Below are 20,927 nucleotides of genomic sequence, written 5' to 3' on the forward strand. Positions count from 1 at the left end.
TTTATCTTATTTTCTTATGTTTATATAATTTTTTTCAATTTATAATATATAATAAAAAGTCAAAAAGAAGAGGAATTTGATCTAAAATATTTTCTAAAAATAACACTTCGTTAATATAGTATTGAAAAAAATTCATAATTTTAAAACTTGAACGTAAATTAATTATTAATTTATTAAAAAACAAAGCACTATTAATCTTAAGTAAACCAAATACCGAAAATAATATTTGTTTAAACAAATGAGTAAACTGATTATTAATTATTTGACTAACCTAAATTAATTTTGATATATTAATATGATGACAAATATTTTTATTGGTTAAAAGTCAATAGTCATAAAAAAAAATTGTTACAGTTTTATCTTTAATTTTTGAGAGTTTTAAATTCTCATGTACTATTAATAAATTTATTTTTGAACAATTTTTTCACCTGGTTAAGTAGAAAAACACCACTGCTAGAGATAATGTTACAAGAAAAAAAATAATTACAGTACTAAAGTCTTTTAGAAAAAATAGCATTGAACAAAAAACACAAAAGAAATGAACATTAATGTTAATGGTATTAGTATTAGTGTTCATGATGAATTGATGATAAAGTATAGTTGCATAGGAAGGTGGTAGCAGTAATGATGGTAATTAGTCATATTGTTAAAAAAAAATCTACATCCATAAATATCTGTAGAGATTATCAGTAATATAGAAGCTAAAGAGGACCTGTAAATGAGAATGAGAATGAGGGCAAAAATTGAAGTACCTGCTTTATGCGATTCACAATTTTTTTTTAAAAAAAATTATTTAAACGTTCTTATATATATATATATATATATATATATATATATATATATATATAAAAGTAATTTTAATTTATTTTATTTTATTTTAATTTATATGTTGACAATTTTATGTGTATGTTATGTTAAATTTGTATTTAAATTATGTTTGATTTGGTATAATTGATTGAATGAAATAAACGAAAACTTAAACTCGTAACGTAAGTCCTAATTATAAAAAAATGGAAATCAATATAAATCATATAAGCAGTAGAGGCAAAAGCTCCAATCATAAATATGTGCAATGACAGCCAACAATCAGGTTCAGCCATCAGCAATGAATCACGAGTCAAGGTTCATAACAAAAGAAGAAACAAAACCAGACATCCACCACAATTAAAAAAAAAAAAATTTGAGCCACCATTAAGTTTCTACCAAGATTTTTCAACTGACTATTTAGATCATTTTAAAGCTATTCTATTATACAAACTAATATGGTTATTGACTACTTTACTACAGTACAAACGGAAAGCTGATGAAATTTTTTTGTACATAGAATATGATAGTTTCAAGAAAAGATACAAACACACCTCAAACATTATTTCTAACCAAAAGTAATCCTCACATCTTGATCAACACATTAAGTGATGGCATGTTAAAAGCGGCCACAAATATCGGCTAAAAATTTTGATATGGAAAATTTTATAGAGATATGTCTCAAGATGGGACAGAATAGTGTTATGCCTAGAAGCAGGGAGGACCCAAGCATATAAATGAGGGGGCACTTGCCCCCATGATTTTTTAATTTTTGTTTTAAAATATATAGTTATATATAATATGTCCTCACTTCAAATTTTAAATGATTCCACTATAAATAAAATAAATTCAATTAGCTAAAGTTTTAAATTTATTTTTTTATTTTTTTTATCATTTTGACTATTATTTAACCTAATCAAATTTAATTATTGTACCGTCAGTTCTTTATTTTCTTAAATCCTCTTCTTATTTTTATATTTTCAACCTTCTTTTTCTATTTCTTGTCTAATGGTCATCTTCTCTTCATCAAAAAATAAATTTTAAATTCTCCAATTTTTTTATATAGCTCTCCATGTATCTTTCAATTTCATTATTTTTCTTTTTGATATTTTTAATTGCATTTTTTAATTCAAACAATTATAGTTTAGGTTCAATCTAATATTTTATTTTTTTCGTGACTTTATATATTTTATTTTATTCTCGATTTATTCATCTTTATTACTTATTTTTTATCTTTTGTTCTAATATATGTATCTATGTTGCATATAAAATTTTAAAATAAACTGATTAATTTACTAATTTAGAATATATTTTTTATTTTTAAAAATAATGATAAAAAAATATTTTAATTATAATATATAATTAAACAGATACATAAAATATTTTATCTAATATTATATCAAAATTAAATTAAAAAATATATAACAAATTTAATTATTTTAAAAAATAAAAAAAATTATAAAAATTATATTTTTATTATTTTATATAAACATACTTTTCATATAAAGATTTAATTTTTCTAGTATTTATATATAATTCTAATTTCAAATTATAAATACTAATGTATTATTATGCGCTAATATGCCAGTTAATTCAGTCTTTTATTATTAAATGTGTATAAAAAGATTAGTTAGGATAATAAGTTATCTATAATTTAATTAAAAAATTTTAATTTTAAATTTTAGAAATAAAAAAATATTTTTTATAAATTATATATAATAAATAGTATTTTAAGAATAAAAGTGTTCGCTAACTCTTTTTAATTTTTATATCTCCATATAATTAATAATATTTAACAAAATTTATTTAATATATATATATATATATATATTTTTTTTTCCCCACTCCTAAAATTTTCTGGGTCCGTCACTGCCTAGAAGGCTAATTTTTTGTATAGAAAAAATATTGGTGTTTTTGTTTAAAATGAGAGTATTTAGTGTAATTACAGATGGGTGGATTTTTTTTGTGGAAAGTCAACATGTGAAGGGTGTGGTGCAACACGTGGAGAACGTGATGAACACGTGACAGCATTCTGGCCAATACGTGAGGAGCGTGATGAACACGTAGTAGCATATTAGCCAATACGTGAGGAACGTGGTGCAACACATAAAGGGCGTGTTGAATAATTTCCACAACACTGTAATACACTTCAAATATTAATATCAACTAAAACACTACTTCTCTTTTTATATTAAAAATAATTTCTGTACCTAGAATGGTATATTGACTTCATTTCGTTGTATGGGCACAAATATCCTTCCTTCTGGCCCCTTTTATTTCATTTCCTTTTGGAAATTGACTTCATTTTAAATACCAAAGTTTTACTTGATTTTTGTCATTTGCTTGAAAAAAAAAAGTAAAATCACCTACATAACTCTTAAAAATATTCAATTAATGATAAAAAAAATGAATGCATTGATAAGATTATACAAAATTATCTGAGATAATATTTAATTTGGTCCCTAAATTTATATGTAAACCACAATTTAGTCTCTAAAATTTTAATTGTCTTTATTTAGTCCTCAAACTTTGTGAACATAACTCATGTTAGTCCTTGAAACAAATTTTAACGTACAAACATTAATGGATGAATAGCCGGATGCCACATTAAACCTTGTCAAATGATGTCGTTTTAGTTTTGACACTCAAATAACCCAAAAATAACATCGTAAATGGTGTTTATTAAAATTTTACCTAACAAAATAAGTGATATGATGCCGTTTTTGAGCTATTTAAATGCCAAAACTAAAACTGTATCATTTTACAAGTTTTAACGTGACATCTGATAGTCTATAACAGCACTCCATTAACGTTTTTATATTAAAAATCGTCTCAGGAACTAATATGAGGCACGTTTATAAATTTTGGGGACTAAATAAAGACAATTGAAATCTCAGAGACTAAATTGAGATTCGTGTGTAAGTTTAGGGACCAAATTGAGTATTAACTCAAATTATCTATTCTTGTCTTTAATATATTTACCAGGCTACCACTTTTCGAAGCAAATACCAACTCCTTTAATATATTTTCTTTAGATGTTAAAAAGTAAAAGTTATATTCCTTTAATACTAATGATGATTAAGTAATTGGTGGCATTCGAGATAAATGAAAGAGGATTTTTTTTTATCCTATCAAAGTTTGTTTTCTGAAGAACCTACAACTGTTGATATACTGAGAATAGAAAATTTCTCCTTTATGAAGAATCAAATAAATATTACAGAGTAGAGCTCAAAGGAAGAGGAAGAAAACTAAGTAGTTAATACGAATGATGCAAAACATACCTGATTCAAAGAGTAGATAAAAGTGTTGTGAAGATTAAAGTTTTAAAGACAACAATGGCAACAATAGCAGTATCAGTAGAGACATTTCTTTGGAGAGAGGAGAAGATTCTTTTAAAATTAAAAGTTTAGAGTGAAGGAGGGAAAGAAACATTAGATTGTTATATGCGTGTCTTGGGAGTTGACACACTACAGCATGAGATTGGTCGAAAAGACCTATAAATAGAGTAATGAGCGATGAATAAAGGGTTAGAAATTCAGTTAGGATTTTTTTTTGTAGGTTGTCTTCCATCTTCTTTCTTATAATGCTTTACAAATTATGCACTTTATATTTATACAATTTACTTTTCTTGCAAAGTTGATTTCGTTTCTCTTATACTTTATTAAGTTCTTCATTTTAGTTAATACCTTTAAAATTCAGTGAAGGTTCTTTTCATTGTATTTTTGTAATACTTTAAAAATTTATAAAGTATTTTTTATGTTAAGTTGTTAAAGTAAAATCAATTTATTTTATTTTAGAGTAAAATTTCACTCAAGTCCTTAACTATTACTCAAAATAACAATACGTCCCTTATTGATTGGAAAATGACAATGCAGTCCCTAACCATTAAATATGTCAGACTTTCTGACTCTTCTATTAAATTCTCCATCAATAATTAACGAATCTGGCCTACGTATAACGTTAACTGATTACGTATTAAGGAACTATTTCAAGGGACAAAAAGTCTCCTATCGTGTCAGCAATACACTGTAATAAAGTAGGACGAGTAAACCCCTGAAAAAAATTGTAACGAGACACTTAAACTCCTAACTAATTATAAATATAGACACATAAATCTATAATAAATTAGGATAAGTAACCATAATTTTCAACAACATATTGTATCTGCTGCACTGGTTGCTGGTATTGGTTGGTGGCAGCCTCAGTTTCTTGGTCCTCTTTCTCCATCTTTTTTCCTGCAAAGTTCTTATATAAGCGCAGTAAAAGCTACCTCATCAGGCTCAATACCCCTCCAATCTATCTTTTTTTTTTCTTGATCTCCAATGCAGATTTTATATCTCATCCTTGCAACATTCATCTATTAGGTAGCGTTTGTTTTGATGTATTGAGACAGAGATTGGAAGACTGAGACTCGGTATCATGTTTGTTGGCTTAGAAACTGGTACTAAATTTCTGTCTATATCTCCAAAATTTCAGTATTTCAGTACCTCCAAAAAGTGAGGACACAAGGGACTGAAACTTTTAGAGATAGAGACTGAAATCTTAATAACATTTTATATCTAAAATGCTCTTATTTCAATTAATTAATTCCAATTTTACCCTTTGTGCAAATTAAATTAGAGCTTTACTCTTGTTTCAATTTCTCTCTCCCATTTTATACCAAACAAAATACTGAGATTTATTACGGTCTCTATTTCTTAGTCTCTATCTCTCAGTATCAGTCTTTCAGTCTCTGTCTCTCCATCCAACACTACCTTCGTGTTGTCAATTGTGAATATGATATTGTCAAATTTTAAACTTCTTTCATTTATCTCATTCACAAAATTCTTTCAAATCGCAGATCTTACAAAGATTATTGATCAGTATAATGTACGTAATCAAGTCCAACCTAATGTTTTAATTGATCATTACCTACAAATTTTTTAAGGTTAAATCAATTTTTTATATTTAAATTGTCCATCAATCAAAGTAATTCATTATAAATTTATGTATTTATGTTTATAATTAGTTAAAAATTTAAGTATTTTATAAAAAATTTTATCAAAATTTATTTGTCCTATTTTATTGTAATATATTACTGACACATAATCAACTAACTTTGTAGGTAGGTAAAATCTGTTAATTTTAAATAGAGTTTAATAAAAAAAACCAAAAAATTTGACAAAATTAGTCATTAATACCACATTATCAATTTTCAATTGATGAGAAATAGATTATTTTTTTGAACAATGGTCAGGGACTCGGAAGTTGGGGGAAATTTTACTCTTCAATAATTAGTAACTAACTATAATTGCTCATGTGTAATATTAAATCCTATACGTGGTAATTAAGTGCCACATGTTGCTATGACAATAAATTTATGTCAGCTAAGAGAACAACGTCATTTACCATCATATTTTAAAATAGACAAACAAGTTTTTAAGATTTTTTTTTTCTTTAATAAAAAACATATAAGCTATTGAAAAATTTTAAAATTTAAAGTTATCCCTTCCATTAAAAACATTATGGTTTCTCTCCGAATTATCTTATTTTCAACTAGCACAAAAATTTATCGAGATAATATTTTAAATGGTTGTTAAAAGTCTCAATTCGTTGTAATTAAGTCTTCTATTTTTTAAATAACTAAATATATTTTTCATTTTTAGAAACATAAATTTTTGTTAATCTAAATATCATTAGTCGTTTTAACATTATTGATATGTATAGTTAAGTGTCAATTTAGTAATTTATTGCAAGTTAATGTAGACAGTACAAACAATAAATTTAACCTAAATTAATATCTAAATTTGTTTATAACACTTAAATCGACTCATATACAATTATAAAATCCTAATTTTATTGTGATAAGATATGGATGGCCATGGATGATTTAGGTGGACTAATCTTCTCAATATTGAAGAAATCTTTTTTTAAGATAGAATCAGAATAAATGAAATTTGAAAATCAACTCTTGTTACATGTATAAATAAGAGATGCTGCGGTTGAAGCAATACATCATCAATAAAACAATTTTCTCTCTCTTATAACTATTCTAAATATTTCTCTTTCTCACCTTTTATAATATTAGTAAATATAATCATCTTTATTATATTGAGATAGTAATTATGGTGAATATTACTACTAGAGTTATTTGTTTACATTTCTTTTATTTTATATTTATACTCCTTATTTATTTTACAACAAACTCTTAAATCTTCATCTTCAAAATTTGTTCTTCCTCCCCTTTCTTAGATCCCCTAAATTGGACATGCTCTTTCCACTTTCACCAATCGCAAACCTCTTCTCCCCTTTAAACATATTCTCTCTTCCCACTTCCACCCTCCTTCCCCCTTCTTCCTCTTCCTCCCTTCCTCCGACGCCTCCCTCGTAAACCTCGCCCCGCCTTTATACTCCTCCGCCAACTTGTCTTCGAACTCCGGTGCAACTCACTGTCTCCCCAGTGTCACCCTTCTTGATGAGCCTCTACTTGGCTTTGACTTGGACAAATTGTTATCGTAGACCGGAGTCTGCGAGTGCACATAGCGTCGCCAATCGCCACCATCCCCTTCATCTTCGTAATCATCGAGGAGCGCATCGTCATGATAGGGTTCAAGATCAGATTGAATGTTGTTGTAATTTATCAAAGGTTCTCCGTCCTCATTACAGTACCTGAAAAAGCGGGTCTGTCGGAGAGCAACACGGAGACGCTAAGGGCAGCCTGCTTCATAATGCCGGCAATGCACATGATACTTTAATCGATCTAATTCCACGACTCGATACTCAGCACTTCTGCGAATGCTATAATTCTTCACATACTGCATTATCGCATCTCTGCTTTTGAACCTGTGTCCAATCCAAAACTCCATACTACCGTCTAAGTTGTAATCGTCCTTACCCTTGTTGGAAAATGGATTTTTCTCTTGCATTGCGTCCAGATCCAATGTATAATAGTGACTGGGTACAGATGACAAAGCCGGAATTGGTTGCGGAGCAGGCAGAAGATACCGACGTGATGGCTCGACCGGATCTCCGGTACAAACTCCTCCTCATCATCATCTTTAGAAGAACCACTTTCGTTGCTATCTGCAACATATCTTCATAAGAACCACTCTCGTTGCTATCCGCAACATACTCCTCGTCGAAGTCCTCACCGTCAATGTCCATGTCTTCCACTGAAGTAGCAACGTGTAGTGGTGGTGGTGGAGAGGTGGTCCATCCTACACAAAGTTTGACTGGCTAGATCCACCGCCATCGATATCACCAACCTCTGCAGAAAACTCCATCACTTATTTCGCCATGATTCTCCCATGGATGTCAAACATTAGGCACACATGCTTGTCGCCATGAAGCCAAACCAGACGAAACCAAAAAACTATGTTTTCCATCGATGCTAGCAACCTATACCCCATCCTTTCGATCTCTTTTCTCCCGCTATCACCGATGCTACTCAATATCAAATTCTTCGGCTCCGACAAAGAACTTACTCGGCGAGTACGCAATGGAATGGAATTCTCACACTCAAATATCACCCTAGTATCACAATTTTTCATATGGCAATTGAGGATACACACTTACAACCAAATATCCACTACTACTAGATATTTTGGCTTATTTTTCCGAAAAAAATGTAGAGAAGAGAAATGTTTGTAGAGAATACAAATGGTTGCACATTCTTTTATAGCAGCTCAAAATTTATTGTAACATATCTCGTTTATACTATAAACGTTATAATTCTTCATGTATCTCATTTATAGTGTAAACGAAATATACACGTCTACCGTTTCATGCCTAATTTCATTTACACTATAAACGAAATAAGAAATACGACGTATTTCGGTAAAAATGCTACAAAATGTATATTTGGTAAATAAAATATTTATTTTGTTTATTTAAAAAAATTCTCTAATGACACTATGAGTTGGAACATATTTGTATATTAAAAATTATTAAAGATCAAAATATCCATCCAAAAAATAAATTAGTTGGGGTATTACTGTAAAATAAAAAATAGAAAGGAAGAAATGAAACCCGATATTTGGCAATTGAGGAGCCAACGAATAAAACAATTTCACATGTGGAAAATGAACAGCTGGAATTCGGCAGTTGATGTGCATACTTCTATGATAGGTCTTTAAATAATTGGAAACTAGCTAGCAGCAATGATTAATTAATGAATAATTTGATTAATTTCTATCCACTACGCGTTGAATTAATCCTCCAGCTACCAAAGGATACTAATTAAACCAAAGGGGGAAAAAAAAAAGCTAAGTTAGTTGGTTATAGTTAACGTGTCAATTACACCATATATAGAGTTACATTACATTAAAAAAAAAAAAAGAAAAAAGCAATTACAACAACACTGGGATTGAATAAATTTAAATAATTTATCATTTTACATTGAAATCCAACAAAGGACTTTAATACAAAAAGTAAAAGTTAAAAAAAGTATTCATAAAATTAAATTCTCCACCGAACCCAGCCACTAACATGTCTTTATCTAACCACAATTTGAGGCATTTTCAGCTGCAAAAAGAATCCAAAATAATGAGCCCTGAGCATCATGCAATGAGCTGTACCCATTTCATTCCCCACCCAATAATAAAAAACAAAAAATAAACCACAAATTAGAAAGAAAAAAAAAATAGTCTTTTTGTTCCTTCTAATAATTCTTTTCCATGTGCACCAATCAATCGTCATATGTGCAAGACTTCTCGAGAGAAATTAGGGCATTGAGCTTCTTGGGATCCAAAGTGATGGAACAATTAACCCTCTTGTAGTACTTTGGCTTCACCAATTTCCCAAGAACATAGGCTCTAGATCTCACCACAAAGCTAAGTTTCAATGGCACTGGCACAGTTGGAACACCCGTTGTACTACTCAAGCTATTACCACTTCCATAGAGAGGGATCTTGTTGCCCATAACTGAAACACTCACCAACCTTTGACTCTTCCTAGATTGATAAAACTCCTTCATCTGCAACAATTAATAACGTTAGACAAAATAGAAAACATGCTTGTACTCATAACCAAGAGTATGTAAAACCCCAAATTAGTTCACCTATCCCTAATTAGTTGTCGATCATGCTACTGGATACAAAAAGTCAGCTACTAAATCAACTACCATATAGAGGATACATATTTCGAATGAAAGATGAACGAACATAATTTAAATTTTGAAAGACTAATTTGCCTAGGTAAGCCCCAAAATGGTCCCCTAAATTAGCTGCGTGCACTAAAATAGTTTTCGAGATTTCAATTGCAGCAATTATATAGGCAAAAATGCATCATGTTAGTCCCCGGGTCGTTTTTCATCAAGTGACTCGTCGTACCGTGGTGCACTTTTGCCAACCTAATTGGTGCAACTGGGATCTCGAAAACTATTTTAGTAACCAATGTGAAGGACCACTCTAGGCGCTTAACAGTTTGTCCCATCATTTGGGCAATTCTTGACTTTAATTGATAATATCAAATTGGGAGATTAATCTAAAACAAATTAATGAATGATGTTAACGAAATAGTAGGCATGGGTATGAATAAGAGTGACTCACATTGCCGGAAGCAATAACAATATCTGAATAGGAGAGATCCAAAGGTGTTGCAGATGCATGGATCCCAAAGAAGGTGCCAGTGTTGCGATATGTGAACTTGAGTGTAGAATTCATAGTGATCATGTCAGTGGCCACACCAGTAGCATCTGAACCAGCTTGGACTCTAAGATGGTCGAACTTTATGCTCTGCAAAAACAAACCCACGCCACAAATTGAACCTAGATCCCTAAAATTCCTTATTGAAATAATATGCAAAATACTGAATTTATCAAGACCCACTTCAGATTTGACTCTGAAAATATCAAAACAAGTGGAAGTAGTGGAAATGAAAGCATAGTGGAAACAGTAATGAGCAAGAAATTGCAAAATTGAGCAACACCCAGCTCAGATTTCATTCTCAAATCCTAAAAAAATCAAGACTTTAAGAGACTCCAACGAGAGAAAAGAAGAAGAACCTTGACGGAAATCTTGGGCTTCATGGGTCTGCTGGCACCCCAAAGTATGAGAGAGAAGAAGCTGAAGAGAACAAGGAAGCCAAGAACAAAAGCTAGAACATAGCAGCGGCGAGGGAGAGTTTTATCGTGTCGATCGTCGCCGTAGAGAAGGTCTTCTTCGTCAATGGCATCGATGTGGCTGTTCCAGGCCTTGTTGTTGTGGCTCCGGTGGTGGTGGCGGTGGTCCTTGATGGTGCTCTTGCCGTTGAGGTTGCTGTTGCTGTTGCTGCGAGTGGTGGAGGCGCGTGGAGGTGACGCGGCGGGGCTCAGGAGAGGCGTGGAGTGGAAGGAAGCTGACGTGGCAGTCTTCTCGCCGTCGTGGGAGTCCCTTGAAGGGCTCTGGACGTAGTAGAGAGGGCGGCGCGGCGGTGATCTTGCCGGCGATGAAGTTGCAACGCTTGTTACCTCTGAGTCTGTCTTTGCATGATGATGCATCTTTTCTTCTTCAAATTTTTTATGATCAATGAGACTCTCCCTTGTTGTTGTGTGTTGATGAATGATGAATCAATCAAAGTGAGAGAGAGGGGTTATTATTTGATTCAGAAGGGAATGGAAATATGAAATGGTTCAGTCAAGGTTCAATAATAATGGAGTTTTTTTTTTATTATTATTTTTTTTTTTTTTTTGTTTCGGTGAAAGAAACTTAAAAAAAAAATATTTATGAAAAATAATTTGGAGAGTGTGGAAGGATCAAGGAAGAAGAATGGGACACAACTAGATCTCTGAATTGTGACTTTCTGTGATAGCTGAGAGGGTCAGCACTAAGCAACGACTCTTTGTTTTTGCCTGACGCAGACTTTTTTTTATTTCCTTTTTCCTTTTTAGTTTTTTTTCAACTTTTTTTTTATTATGAAGAATATTAGATAGTTGCTGTAGTGAGTAGTGACGTAGATTATATTTTGCTTTTGGATTAAAGTTTTCTTACAAAGGTTTAGGTTTTATAAGATAAGGATAATTTTAATAGAGTGACAGAGATAATATAAAATATTTTATATAATTGTTTAATTATATTTATTTTTTTATAATTATTTATATAATTAATTTAAAAAATAATTATTTTTATTGATATAATATTATATAATTATATGCATGGATAAAATTATTTTATATTGATAATAAATTAAACATCTTATATTATTATTATTACAATTTCGTTATGTTACCAACAACATTTCTGTCAATATCTGCCAATTCTTATTTATCAATGTGTTTAATGGAAATGTTTTTGTAGATGTGTCTAATAAAAATGTCTTTTTTATAGCTGTGTTTAATAAAAGTGTCTTTATAGATATATTTTTTGGATGTATCTCTTATATGTGTTTAAAATATAATAATTAATCATTGTTGGCAATAAGTTAGCAGATAATATGTTAGTACCCTATATTTTTTCTTATTATTATTATTATTATTATTATCAATGTGACGTAAAAATAAATATGTATTTGCAAAACAAGGAAAATGAATACAAAATGGTAATGAAACAGAGCAGGAATTATTAACAAGGGACAAGGAACTAGTGGTAAGCAACTTTCTTTCTCGGTTGAATTGCATTTGTGAAGTGAAAAACGAAATAATTTTTGGGTAAATAAAACAAAATATAACAAACAAATAATAATAGTAAAGGATAGGACACATGGGAAGATGGGAATTAAAAAAAGAATATGCTTGATGGCTGATGAGTGATGAGAGAGAGATGGTTGTTTATGTGATTTATGAAACTGTAAGGTTGGTAAAAGGAGAGAAGGAATTTGAGCAGCCGACACATTACAGGGATTTTTTCAACAAACAAGAATCTGCCAGTAGTTTGTTTTGCGGATGCATGTCATATTGTCAATTAAAAACAGCAACACATGATATTTAAGTAATGTGCACATGTAACCTGTTTTCCGGGTTCAATTAAAGATCATACCGTACATTAGAATTTGTTTATATTTTCATAAACTTTTTTTTTTTTGGCTGAAAATGGAATTGTAACTGTCCTCCCTCTGATAGACTTCGTTACAAATTCTCAACAAGTAAGCATTTTTCCAGGCCTTGGATTGTGTTATCTTGCTCTGCAGTTTTCCTCTCATTTTCCCCCCAGATTTTCGGTTTGACCTAAAACACCAATTATTGTTGGGTAGATTAAAACATTGCCATCATGTAACAAATCCAGCCACTTCCACACCAATAGGTATGACTTATGATCATAGTGGGGAAAAAACATTTGTGGGTAAAAATGTAAAATATCCATTTAAATCCTGGTTTGCCTGGTGGTTGGTAATGGTAAGTATATTTTAGTCTAATATTGGTTGAGTAGGTCTAAATTAAATTTGGATTTAATTAATTAAAAATTTTCTATAATTTTATTAAATTTATAAGTGAATCCCTGTACTTTAAAAATTAAAAGTTAACTAACATATATCCTTAGAAAATATTGATTTTAAATTATTTATTGGTAAAATTTTTTTAACTTTTTATTTTAATAAGTACACTACATATCTTTCTATAAAAACTTTTTTAATTAGTAATTTTAACATATACCTTTAGAATACATGCTAGCTAAACCTTTCAAATTTTGCAATAAAATCTATCCTTTAAAAGTTTGTAATTTAATCTTGTCCCTAAAAAGGAGGTAAAGAAAGTTTCGATATCTCTATATTGATTATTAATTTAAACATTCTTGAAATAGGCAACAGGCAATTGCTGGATCTCTTCTATTAAAAATGAAAAATGATGGGGGAAAATTGAGTTAAAATACAATAATTACATAATATATATGTATATATAAATTAAACTAGATGTTGCAATGCACAATAACCTTAAGTATAAGATATTATCAGGGTTAGAAATCAAAGCTTATTTCAACAAAATTATCCTCATCCAGCAGAGATAACTTTTACAGACTCCTGGATCATGAATCACAAGTTCATTGCCTTTGACAACTGAAAACAGTTGCATCATTTTACAACAATTCACATTGCAAATCATTTCGAAGTGGATTCGCCTTCCTTTGCAAGCAACTCCTGTAATAGCGTAATACCATAAAATCACAGATGTCATATTTTGCAACCTCCTTCTCGAGCATAAAGAATTCGGATGAGAGAGATTACCGATTTGGTAGATGTGATCCGGGAGCACTGCATTTCCCTTTTCACTTTACTGCACTCCCCACACCAGCTGGAGCAATCGGTTTGATACCTTTTCACCTCTCTAAAGACAGAGCTACACAGAAATAATGCAACCATTAATTCAACAAAATGGAGAGTGACATACCTTTGAATTGACTAATCCATTCAAGCAAAAATTAAGGGTAATATAATAAAAATGCAAAACAGAATTTCAATATCGCAATCCAAATGAGTTGCTGGTAGACATGCAAGCAACTTCTCATCTCAAACCAATGATGACAAACAAGGGTGGGACTGTGATGTATGAAACACGAGCAGAGACCGGTGCTATTTGCTATTATAAAATTTTATTTTATTTGAAAAGAAAGAAATTATTGGACAAACCGAATTTGCATGGAGGCCAATCTATAAGCAAACAAACCTTCTGCACCACAGAAGTAGGTTGACACGATGGCCAGATGTTGTAGCTTTGGCACCACGGCGATGGCGACCTCGATGAAGCACAGCTCGTCCAGGTTTATGGGAATAGTCAAAGTACTCCTGCTTTCAAATAATGGACTCCATAAAAAAAGTGTACAACCACCTATGAAAAATAGCAACAAGCAATGGTCCATAAATCTCCTTAAAAATAGTACATTGTCACAATATGAACCCAAAATGAATAATTTCATCTGGATTCATCAGCATTATCAAAGCTAACATATGCCGGTATACATATAATGGAAAAAAACAGAAATACATACAGCAAAAACACACATGAAGAGTATAAGTCTCTTTGCAATTTAATGCAAAATTCCCCTTTGTGTTAACCAAACCCACAGTTCATCAAGCTAACAGTTGCGCAGAAACTTAAAATGAGATTTGTTTCTTAAATGCACTGCCCCTTTAGTGAAAGTAGATCCTTGCATACTCATGGTGAAATTGGAAAAAGAGATAAGAAATTAAGCATAAAATCTTCCTAATACCACTAAGACTTACCTCTGTATAGGTTGATGTATTTACATGTTTCTCACATCTTGTGCCCTGAAAATACAATTCCCCTCCAGAAAATTCCTTGCCCAGGCAAACATTTAAGGTTACTTCTGAGTCATCGACATGAAAACCTGCGAAAGTACAAATGTAAGACTCTTTTCTATTGAAACATCCAATGCAGATAAATTGGCTGCTATAGGAATAGGAATCCAAGCTTAGTTTGAATTTGGAATTTTTACATAAGCATAAATTGGTTCATCGAAATTTTTATAATGGAAGAGATTAAATGATAACAGTAAGAATAAAATGTTTTAAGATACTAGCCTTCTTCAGTATAAACATCAAATATAATCCAGGTGACCTATGGAATTGCAAAAAAATAAAAAATAAATACTGATCAGGAAGTGCCCTTACCCATGTCAACAGCTTTATCTTTACCATATTCAACAACAAATCCATGATGAGAATCCAGCGATGATCCAATTTCGGGAAACAAGACTGTATAAAAATAAACAGAAGAAGTAATTGAACACATTTCTCTAGCACGAACCAAACAAGGGAAATTGAAAAAGATTTTAAATAAAAAAATCAATAAGCAGGATAGTCATTTCTAGAGAACAAATTCCAACAAATCATCATGACAATATCAATCACAACGTTCACCTCGAGACAGTGGTCGAATAAAACCTTCCATAAGTTTCTCAAGCATTGGTCCAAAGCCAAAGTCATCAAGCACAACGCCATACTTATTCATGATATTCGGACGCATGATACGGAATTTTGTTTCAGCTACAAACTTCTCAACATTTTCAATCTGGACACCAAGAAAAAGTTACATAACGTCTAAAAAATTAAAGAATACAATCAAGGATATGCATGTATGCATTTGGATTGTCTTTTGAAAAAGTACCTTGTTTTAATAAACAATTCATTCAAAACCCCGCAAAATATTACTACCTTATTGCTTTGTATATTAAAAGGACTTTTTGGTAAACATGATTCTATCCAAACACACTTAAAATTTTATAAAAGTACTTGTGTGTGTGTGTGAATGTGTTTTTTTTTTTTTTTTGGGGGGGGGGGAATACTTATATTTGGGAGGGGGAGGATGAAAAGTAATTTTTTCCTTTCAAGAAGTCAATCCAAGCGCACATTCTAATTTCTAGTATGGTATATATGACAGGTAGTGATGGTTAACATTGTAATGTACCTCGGAGAGGAATAACTCACAAATGCGTGGTTGTAGCATTTGAAATATAAAGATGCCTGGAGAAGGCTCGGATATTATCCTTCTAAAGCTTTGTTCTGTATTTTCATTAATTGCATTCAGAAATGCTGGGACAAAGAATGCCGTAGGATTCAGAGTATACAATTCTCGGAAACGAGGCTGCAAAGTTGGGATAGAAAACCTGTCAGTCTTGCTAAAAATTAACACAACAAAGGGACAGGGAGGTGGAAAGACAATTGTCATTACAGTACAGCACATCTACAATAAAAAAGGACAGAAGTTCTTTCGTATTTCAAACTCCATCGAGCCTCTAATCCTTGCAATTTTGATGTAAGTAATAATTTATTCAGTTATAGCATATTTAATTATCATGTTTATAGAAATCCTTTCCTTCAAAGATAGAGAAAATGCCTAATACACCGATGCCATACATTTAGTGGGATCAAGAGAAACTTTAACCTCATATTATGCTACTAGAGTAACGAAAGACAAGATAGGAAGTAGGATTCTACAGTTAGCATATTCGCAATTCGGCCAAACTAGAGGTTCATTATAATAGGAAGTAGAATTCATTTTCAGATTCAAGCATCGTAATTTATTATACATTCTCAATTTTTTAAAAAAATAATTTATGTGACATTCTTTCCTTCTTCCACTTCCGTCTCCAGAAATATTCATTTCAGGTTCAAAATCAACTCCAGGTATACAAAAGTATACAAAAAGAATAGTAAAAGTTAAAAGTTGGGTTGTCGCATACCCGATAATTTGCTATTATCCTCAGTCTGTATGCTCTTAGCTTTTGTATCTGCCAATGAAAATTTAAACAGTCATGAAATTTTGTGGAAGACAAAGTAACAGAAAAAATAATAACCATAAAACTAAATGATAATAACAATGATGTGATGATAGATTTTACAACTTAATCAGTACTATAGAATATAAAACTGCATGCATAAGATTGTCATGACTAATTGTCTATTCTGAGCACAGCAACTACCTAATATTTTATGACAAACTATAGTAATGCATGTACGTTTTGATGTTTGAACCACAAACTTTCAACAGGGGCAAATATGTACGTTTTGATGTTTCAAACCACAAACTTACATTTTCCGAGCAACAAAACAAATTAACCGAAAAATAAAAAACTTAAAAAAGAAAGAAAGAGAGAAAGAAGCACCATACTCTGGTCTGCTCTGCGCGGGGCATATACTTGGCTAGAATGTCGTGCATGAACTTGGCCTTGTGTTCGCGACGAACATTGAGCATGTTCGGCGGAAGGTACCTCTCCAGCGCGGTGAAAACCGCTGGGCAGTACTCCAATTGCAAGTCTTCGTACTCCTCCGCTTTGTGCTCCTTGTTCGGATTCAGCCTCAGCCTCAAGCTCGAAGAAACCAACGCCCTCGCAGCTGGATTCTCCGCCTTCGCCGCCGGGGAGCCGTTTGCAGCTGTCGCCGGGGACGGCGCCTCCGGGCGGTCGTTTTGTGACATTCTTCAAACCGCTGATTGTGGGAGCAATTGAATACGCCCCAGTTCGCACTTCACACCATGGAGATGCGAGAATCGGAGGGGTAAATTAGGGTTTTGTTGAATTAGATTTGGGGATTTAGGGTTTTATTATTAGTAGTATCTTCTTTTTCTTTCTGGTTGAAGTACTGAAGAAATGAAGTTGGGGAGTGAAGTTCGTTCGATGTTCGGTTTTGGTAAAGTGTTTTGAGAATTTGAGGGATGGTTTTAAGTTAACTTCGGATTTTGGTCTGAAGGATTTTTTGGGTACGTGGCATAGTAGATAGAATCTCGATTTAACTCTTAAAATCTTCCGATATTATGATTTTAAATGAGTTTATCGATTTTACAAAATTTATACTAAGTCTGACGATTTTACGATTTAAATCTTGTTAAGATTTTATGTTTTACGTTTTTTATTTATTTTTTCGATTTCACGTAAAATCTTGATTTTCTCTACCTTGGTACGTGGAAGTTACGCTCCGGAAATATTGGTGGGTGTAAGAGCAACTCCTTTCGTTTAATTTCGTTTTAATTATTTTATTAAAATAATTATACAAATAACAAAATTTTATTTGTTAATTTTATTAGGATGGTACAATTTTTGCAAAATAAGACTAATTTTATTTCATTTACTAGTAGACATGTCCGTGCTATGTACAAAAACAAAATAACAGAAAAATAAGAATGCTAATGTATATTATAAACTAACCACTCAAAATGAATAGCACAATTAAGTCTGAACTCATTTTTTTACATTTAAATTATTTTTTATGCTATTAATATAGTAATCAATTTTAAATCCATATACACTTATAATAGTTTTTAGTTGTGTGGTTGTACTAGTTCTTTATCATTTATTACTATTTTTTGAAGTGAGTTTTTTGTAATTTGGAAAGGGCTAATTTTAGTATAAAAAACTGAGTTTAGAAAAATTATTTGCGAAACAGATTATTTAGATGCTTTTATTTTTGTTAATGATAGAAACAATCAAGTGTAAAATTCTGATAATGATTTGGTGACTAAAATCAAAGAAATCTTAAATTAGAATTAGAGAGTAAAAATTAATTTAATTCAAAAAAATATCAACTAAATTGCTGATGTTTTGGCTAAATATACAACATCTAATTACATTCAACAATTAAAATGAAATGAACCTTAAAAAAATTTAACAATATTATTGCAACGGAACTACTCCCTAGTGTTTACTGTTTAGTGTGTTTTTTTTTTTTTTTTGTTTCTTCTTATCCTTTAACACAAGAAAAAAAAATCCATACCCACACCGGATATATCCACACTGCACATATGTCGAATACTCGTTTTAAGAAATAGTGGATGATACTACTCATTATATAGGTGTTTTGTTATTGGTTTTGGTTAAAATATATTTAAAGAATAATACCAATGTCAAAAAAAAAAAATTGTAAATAGTAACACCATATTGAATGAAAAAAGTCAAAATACAAAAATATGGCACAATCAATTATTGATACCAAGAACGAAAAAATTGCACAAGAATAAATGTTTTTGGTTAAACATCTAATCTATTGGGCAGTACATAATAGGTAAAAATATAAAATTGTGGACATTCATTATGTAAATAAATTTTGGAAAATTTTCCTGTAGACTACATTCAAAGTGTGGTATATGGGTATACTTTTGGTTTAAAAAAAATATAAATTATAATTTTTTTAAAAAAATATTTTTTATTATTTTAGTCTTTTTATTTTTATTATTAAAAATTTGTCCAACACGCTAAAAAATAAAATAAAAATTATTAAAAAAATTAATCAAAATGACGACACAAACAAACACTTATTCTATAATATTATCATTCAACAATCTACCATTGTATACAATTCATTGTCATGAAACCCTAATCCTACTAGTTGACACTTAAAGCATACGCATGAAGCATGTTAGGCCCCAGAATATTAATTATTGTCTTAAACTTTTACATCTTCAAAATATTTTTCACTAAAGGAATTACTTTACCCACAACATACCAAATCTAAGAGTCAATCTATAACTTTTTTTTAAAAGCAATTTCATCACAAACAACTTCTTATTAAACCACTTACCTAGTTTCAAACCAATTAACGGCTACTCCTTTTAGTTACGCTTTGTAATTACTTTATCTACAAATTCCTACTAATATTATAGTCAAATATGTAAATTAAACATATCACAAATACCACACCATAAAATAATTTGTATTTATTTTCTTGTATGCAATTTCACTGACCACATTATTCTGTTGGCTAATAAGTTGCTGAATGCACAAGGTGAAATTGAAACTCCTAACACTTGCTTAAGCGGACGAGTGAGCTGACCACTCGACCAATCCAAATTGGTTAGAAAATTATTTGTTATTCTCCATTTATTAACACAGTGGGCTATTTCAACCCACAGCAAAAACAAAACTTCTTCTCTAGGTTCTAATTTTTTTAGGCTCACACTAAAACCCATCTAAATTGTTTTTTTTTTTTTGCCCAAAAGACTATTTTTTCGAAGCTATCAAAATACACTCTATCTTACAAGTGCTTACAAGGCTCAAAAGGTAAATTCAAAAATCATGCCACCCTTCGGTTGTAGAAGGAATTTTTTACATAAAAGATTCTTTCACGGTAACGCGACACATATCTTTTACGGAAGATTCTACGGTGATGAATGGAAAATTTTTCCGCATGTGCTGAAAAAGCGTGGCACTAGAGAAGAGACGACATGTAGGTAGCGTTTGTTTTCGGAAACAGGACACGGAGACATGGACAGCACATTCTTAAAAAGCGTTTAGAAGCAAAGACATGGACACTGAACATATTGTCTTCGGGACAGTTTTTTATACTTTTGTGTCCACTCTTTTACGAAGGACAATGATGGACACAGAATTTGGAAGAGGGACACGGACTGTTTTTATGAATTTTTTTTCTTTTTTGTCCATGGTGCTATTTTTTATTATTCCACTGTTACCCCTTCTTATTTTTCCTATTTTGCGTTGTTCTCAGAAAGTACTTTTTTTACTTTATGCTCTTTTTCTATCTTTACGTTCTTTTTCTTTCTTTTTTTTCTCAGGTATTCTCTCCTTTTTATAAAATTTTTTATTAGACTGGATAATTTCTTTTTTCTTATCATTCTTACTTCAACATCATTTTAACCTTATATTATATTATTTGATTTATAATAAAAATAATAACAAAAATAATTAGTCTGGAGACTTTTAAAAGATAAATATTATAAAGATAAAATTGATATTTTAAAATACTAAAAAATAATTTATAAATTATAA

At 30.9% G+C, this 20,927-nt stretch overlaps 2 protein-coding genes across 3 annotated transcripts; both read right to left on the reverse strand.

Annotated features, from left to right (window-relative positions):
- Nucleotides 1-9,131: 9,131 nt before the first annotated feature.
- Nucleotides 9,132-11,407, reverse strand: LOC130982955 (uncharacterized). Its single transcript, XM_057907108.1, has 3 exons — nucleotides 10,787-11,407; nucleotides 10,332-10,517; nucleotides 9,132-9,757 (listed from the first exon to the last, which is right to left on the reverse strand). The coding sequence occupies exons 1-3, from the start codon at nucleotides 11,258-11,260 to the stop codon at nucleotides 9,470-9,472; spliced, it is 948 nt and encodes a 315-aa protein (XP_057763091.1). The 5' UTR covers nucleotides 11,261-11,407; the 3' UTR covers nucleotides 9,132-9,469.
- A 2,086-nt stretch (nucleotides 11,408-13,493) lies between these two features.
- LOC130979262 (2-oxoglutarate and iron-dependent oxygenase domain-containing protein CP2-like) lies at nucleotides 13,494-17,856 on the reverse strand. Of its 2 annotated transcripts, none has more exons than XM_057902665.1 (9): nucleotides 17,321-17,855; nucleotides 16,893-16,940; nucleotides 16,118-16,294; nucleotides 15,571-15,721; nucleotides 15,322-15,405; nucleotides 14,914-15,038; nucleotides 14,357-14,475; nucleotides 13,918-14,029; nucleotides 13,494-13,830 (listed from the first exon to the last, which is right to left on the reverse strand). In XM_057902665.1, the coding sequence occupies exons 1-9, from the start codon at nucleotides 17,624-17,626 to the stop codon at nucleotides 13,792-13,794; spliced, it is 1,161 nt and encodes a 386-aa protein (XP_057758648.1). In that variant the 5' UTR covers nucleotides 17,627-17,855; the 3' UTR covers nucleotides 13,494-13,791. The 2 variants fall into 2 exon arrangements, 1 of the variants encoding a protein (XP_057758648.1); XR_009086612.1 differs by having other exon boundaries at nucleotides 13,814-13,830; nucleotides 14,357-14,518; nucleotides 17,321-17,856.
- Between the last annotated feature and the right edge of the window lie 3,071 nt (nucleotides 17,857-20,927).

This window comes from Arachis stenosperma, chromosome 5 (assembly GCF_014773155.1).
Source record: "Arachis stenosperma cultivar V10309 chromosome 5, arast.V10309.gnm1.PFL2, whole genome shotgun sequence".
Lineage (NCBI taxonomy): Eukaryota > Viridiplantae > Streptophyta > Magnoliopsida > Fabales > Fabaceae > Arachis > Arachis stenosperma.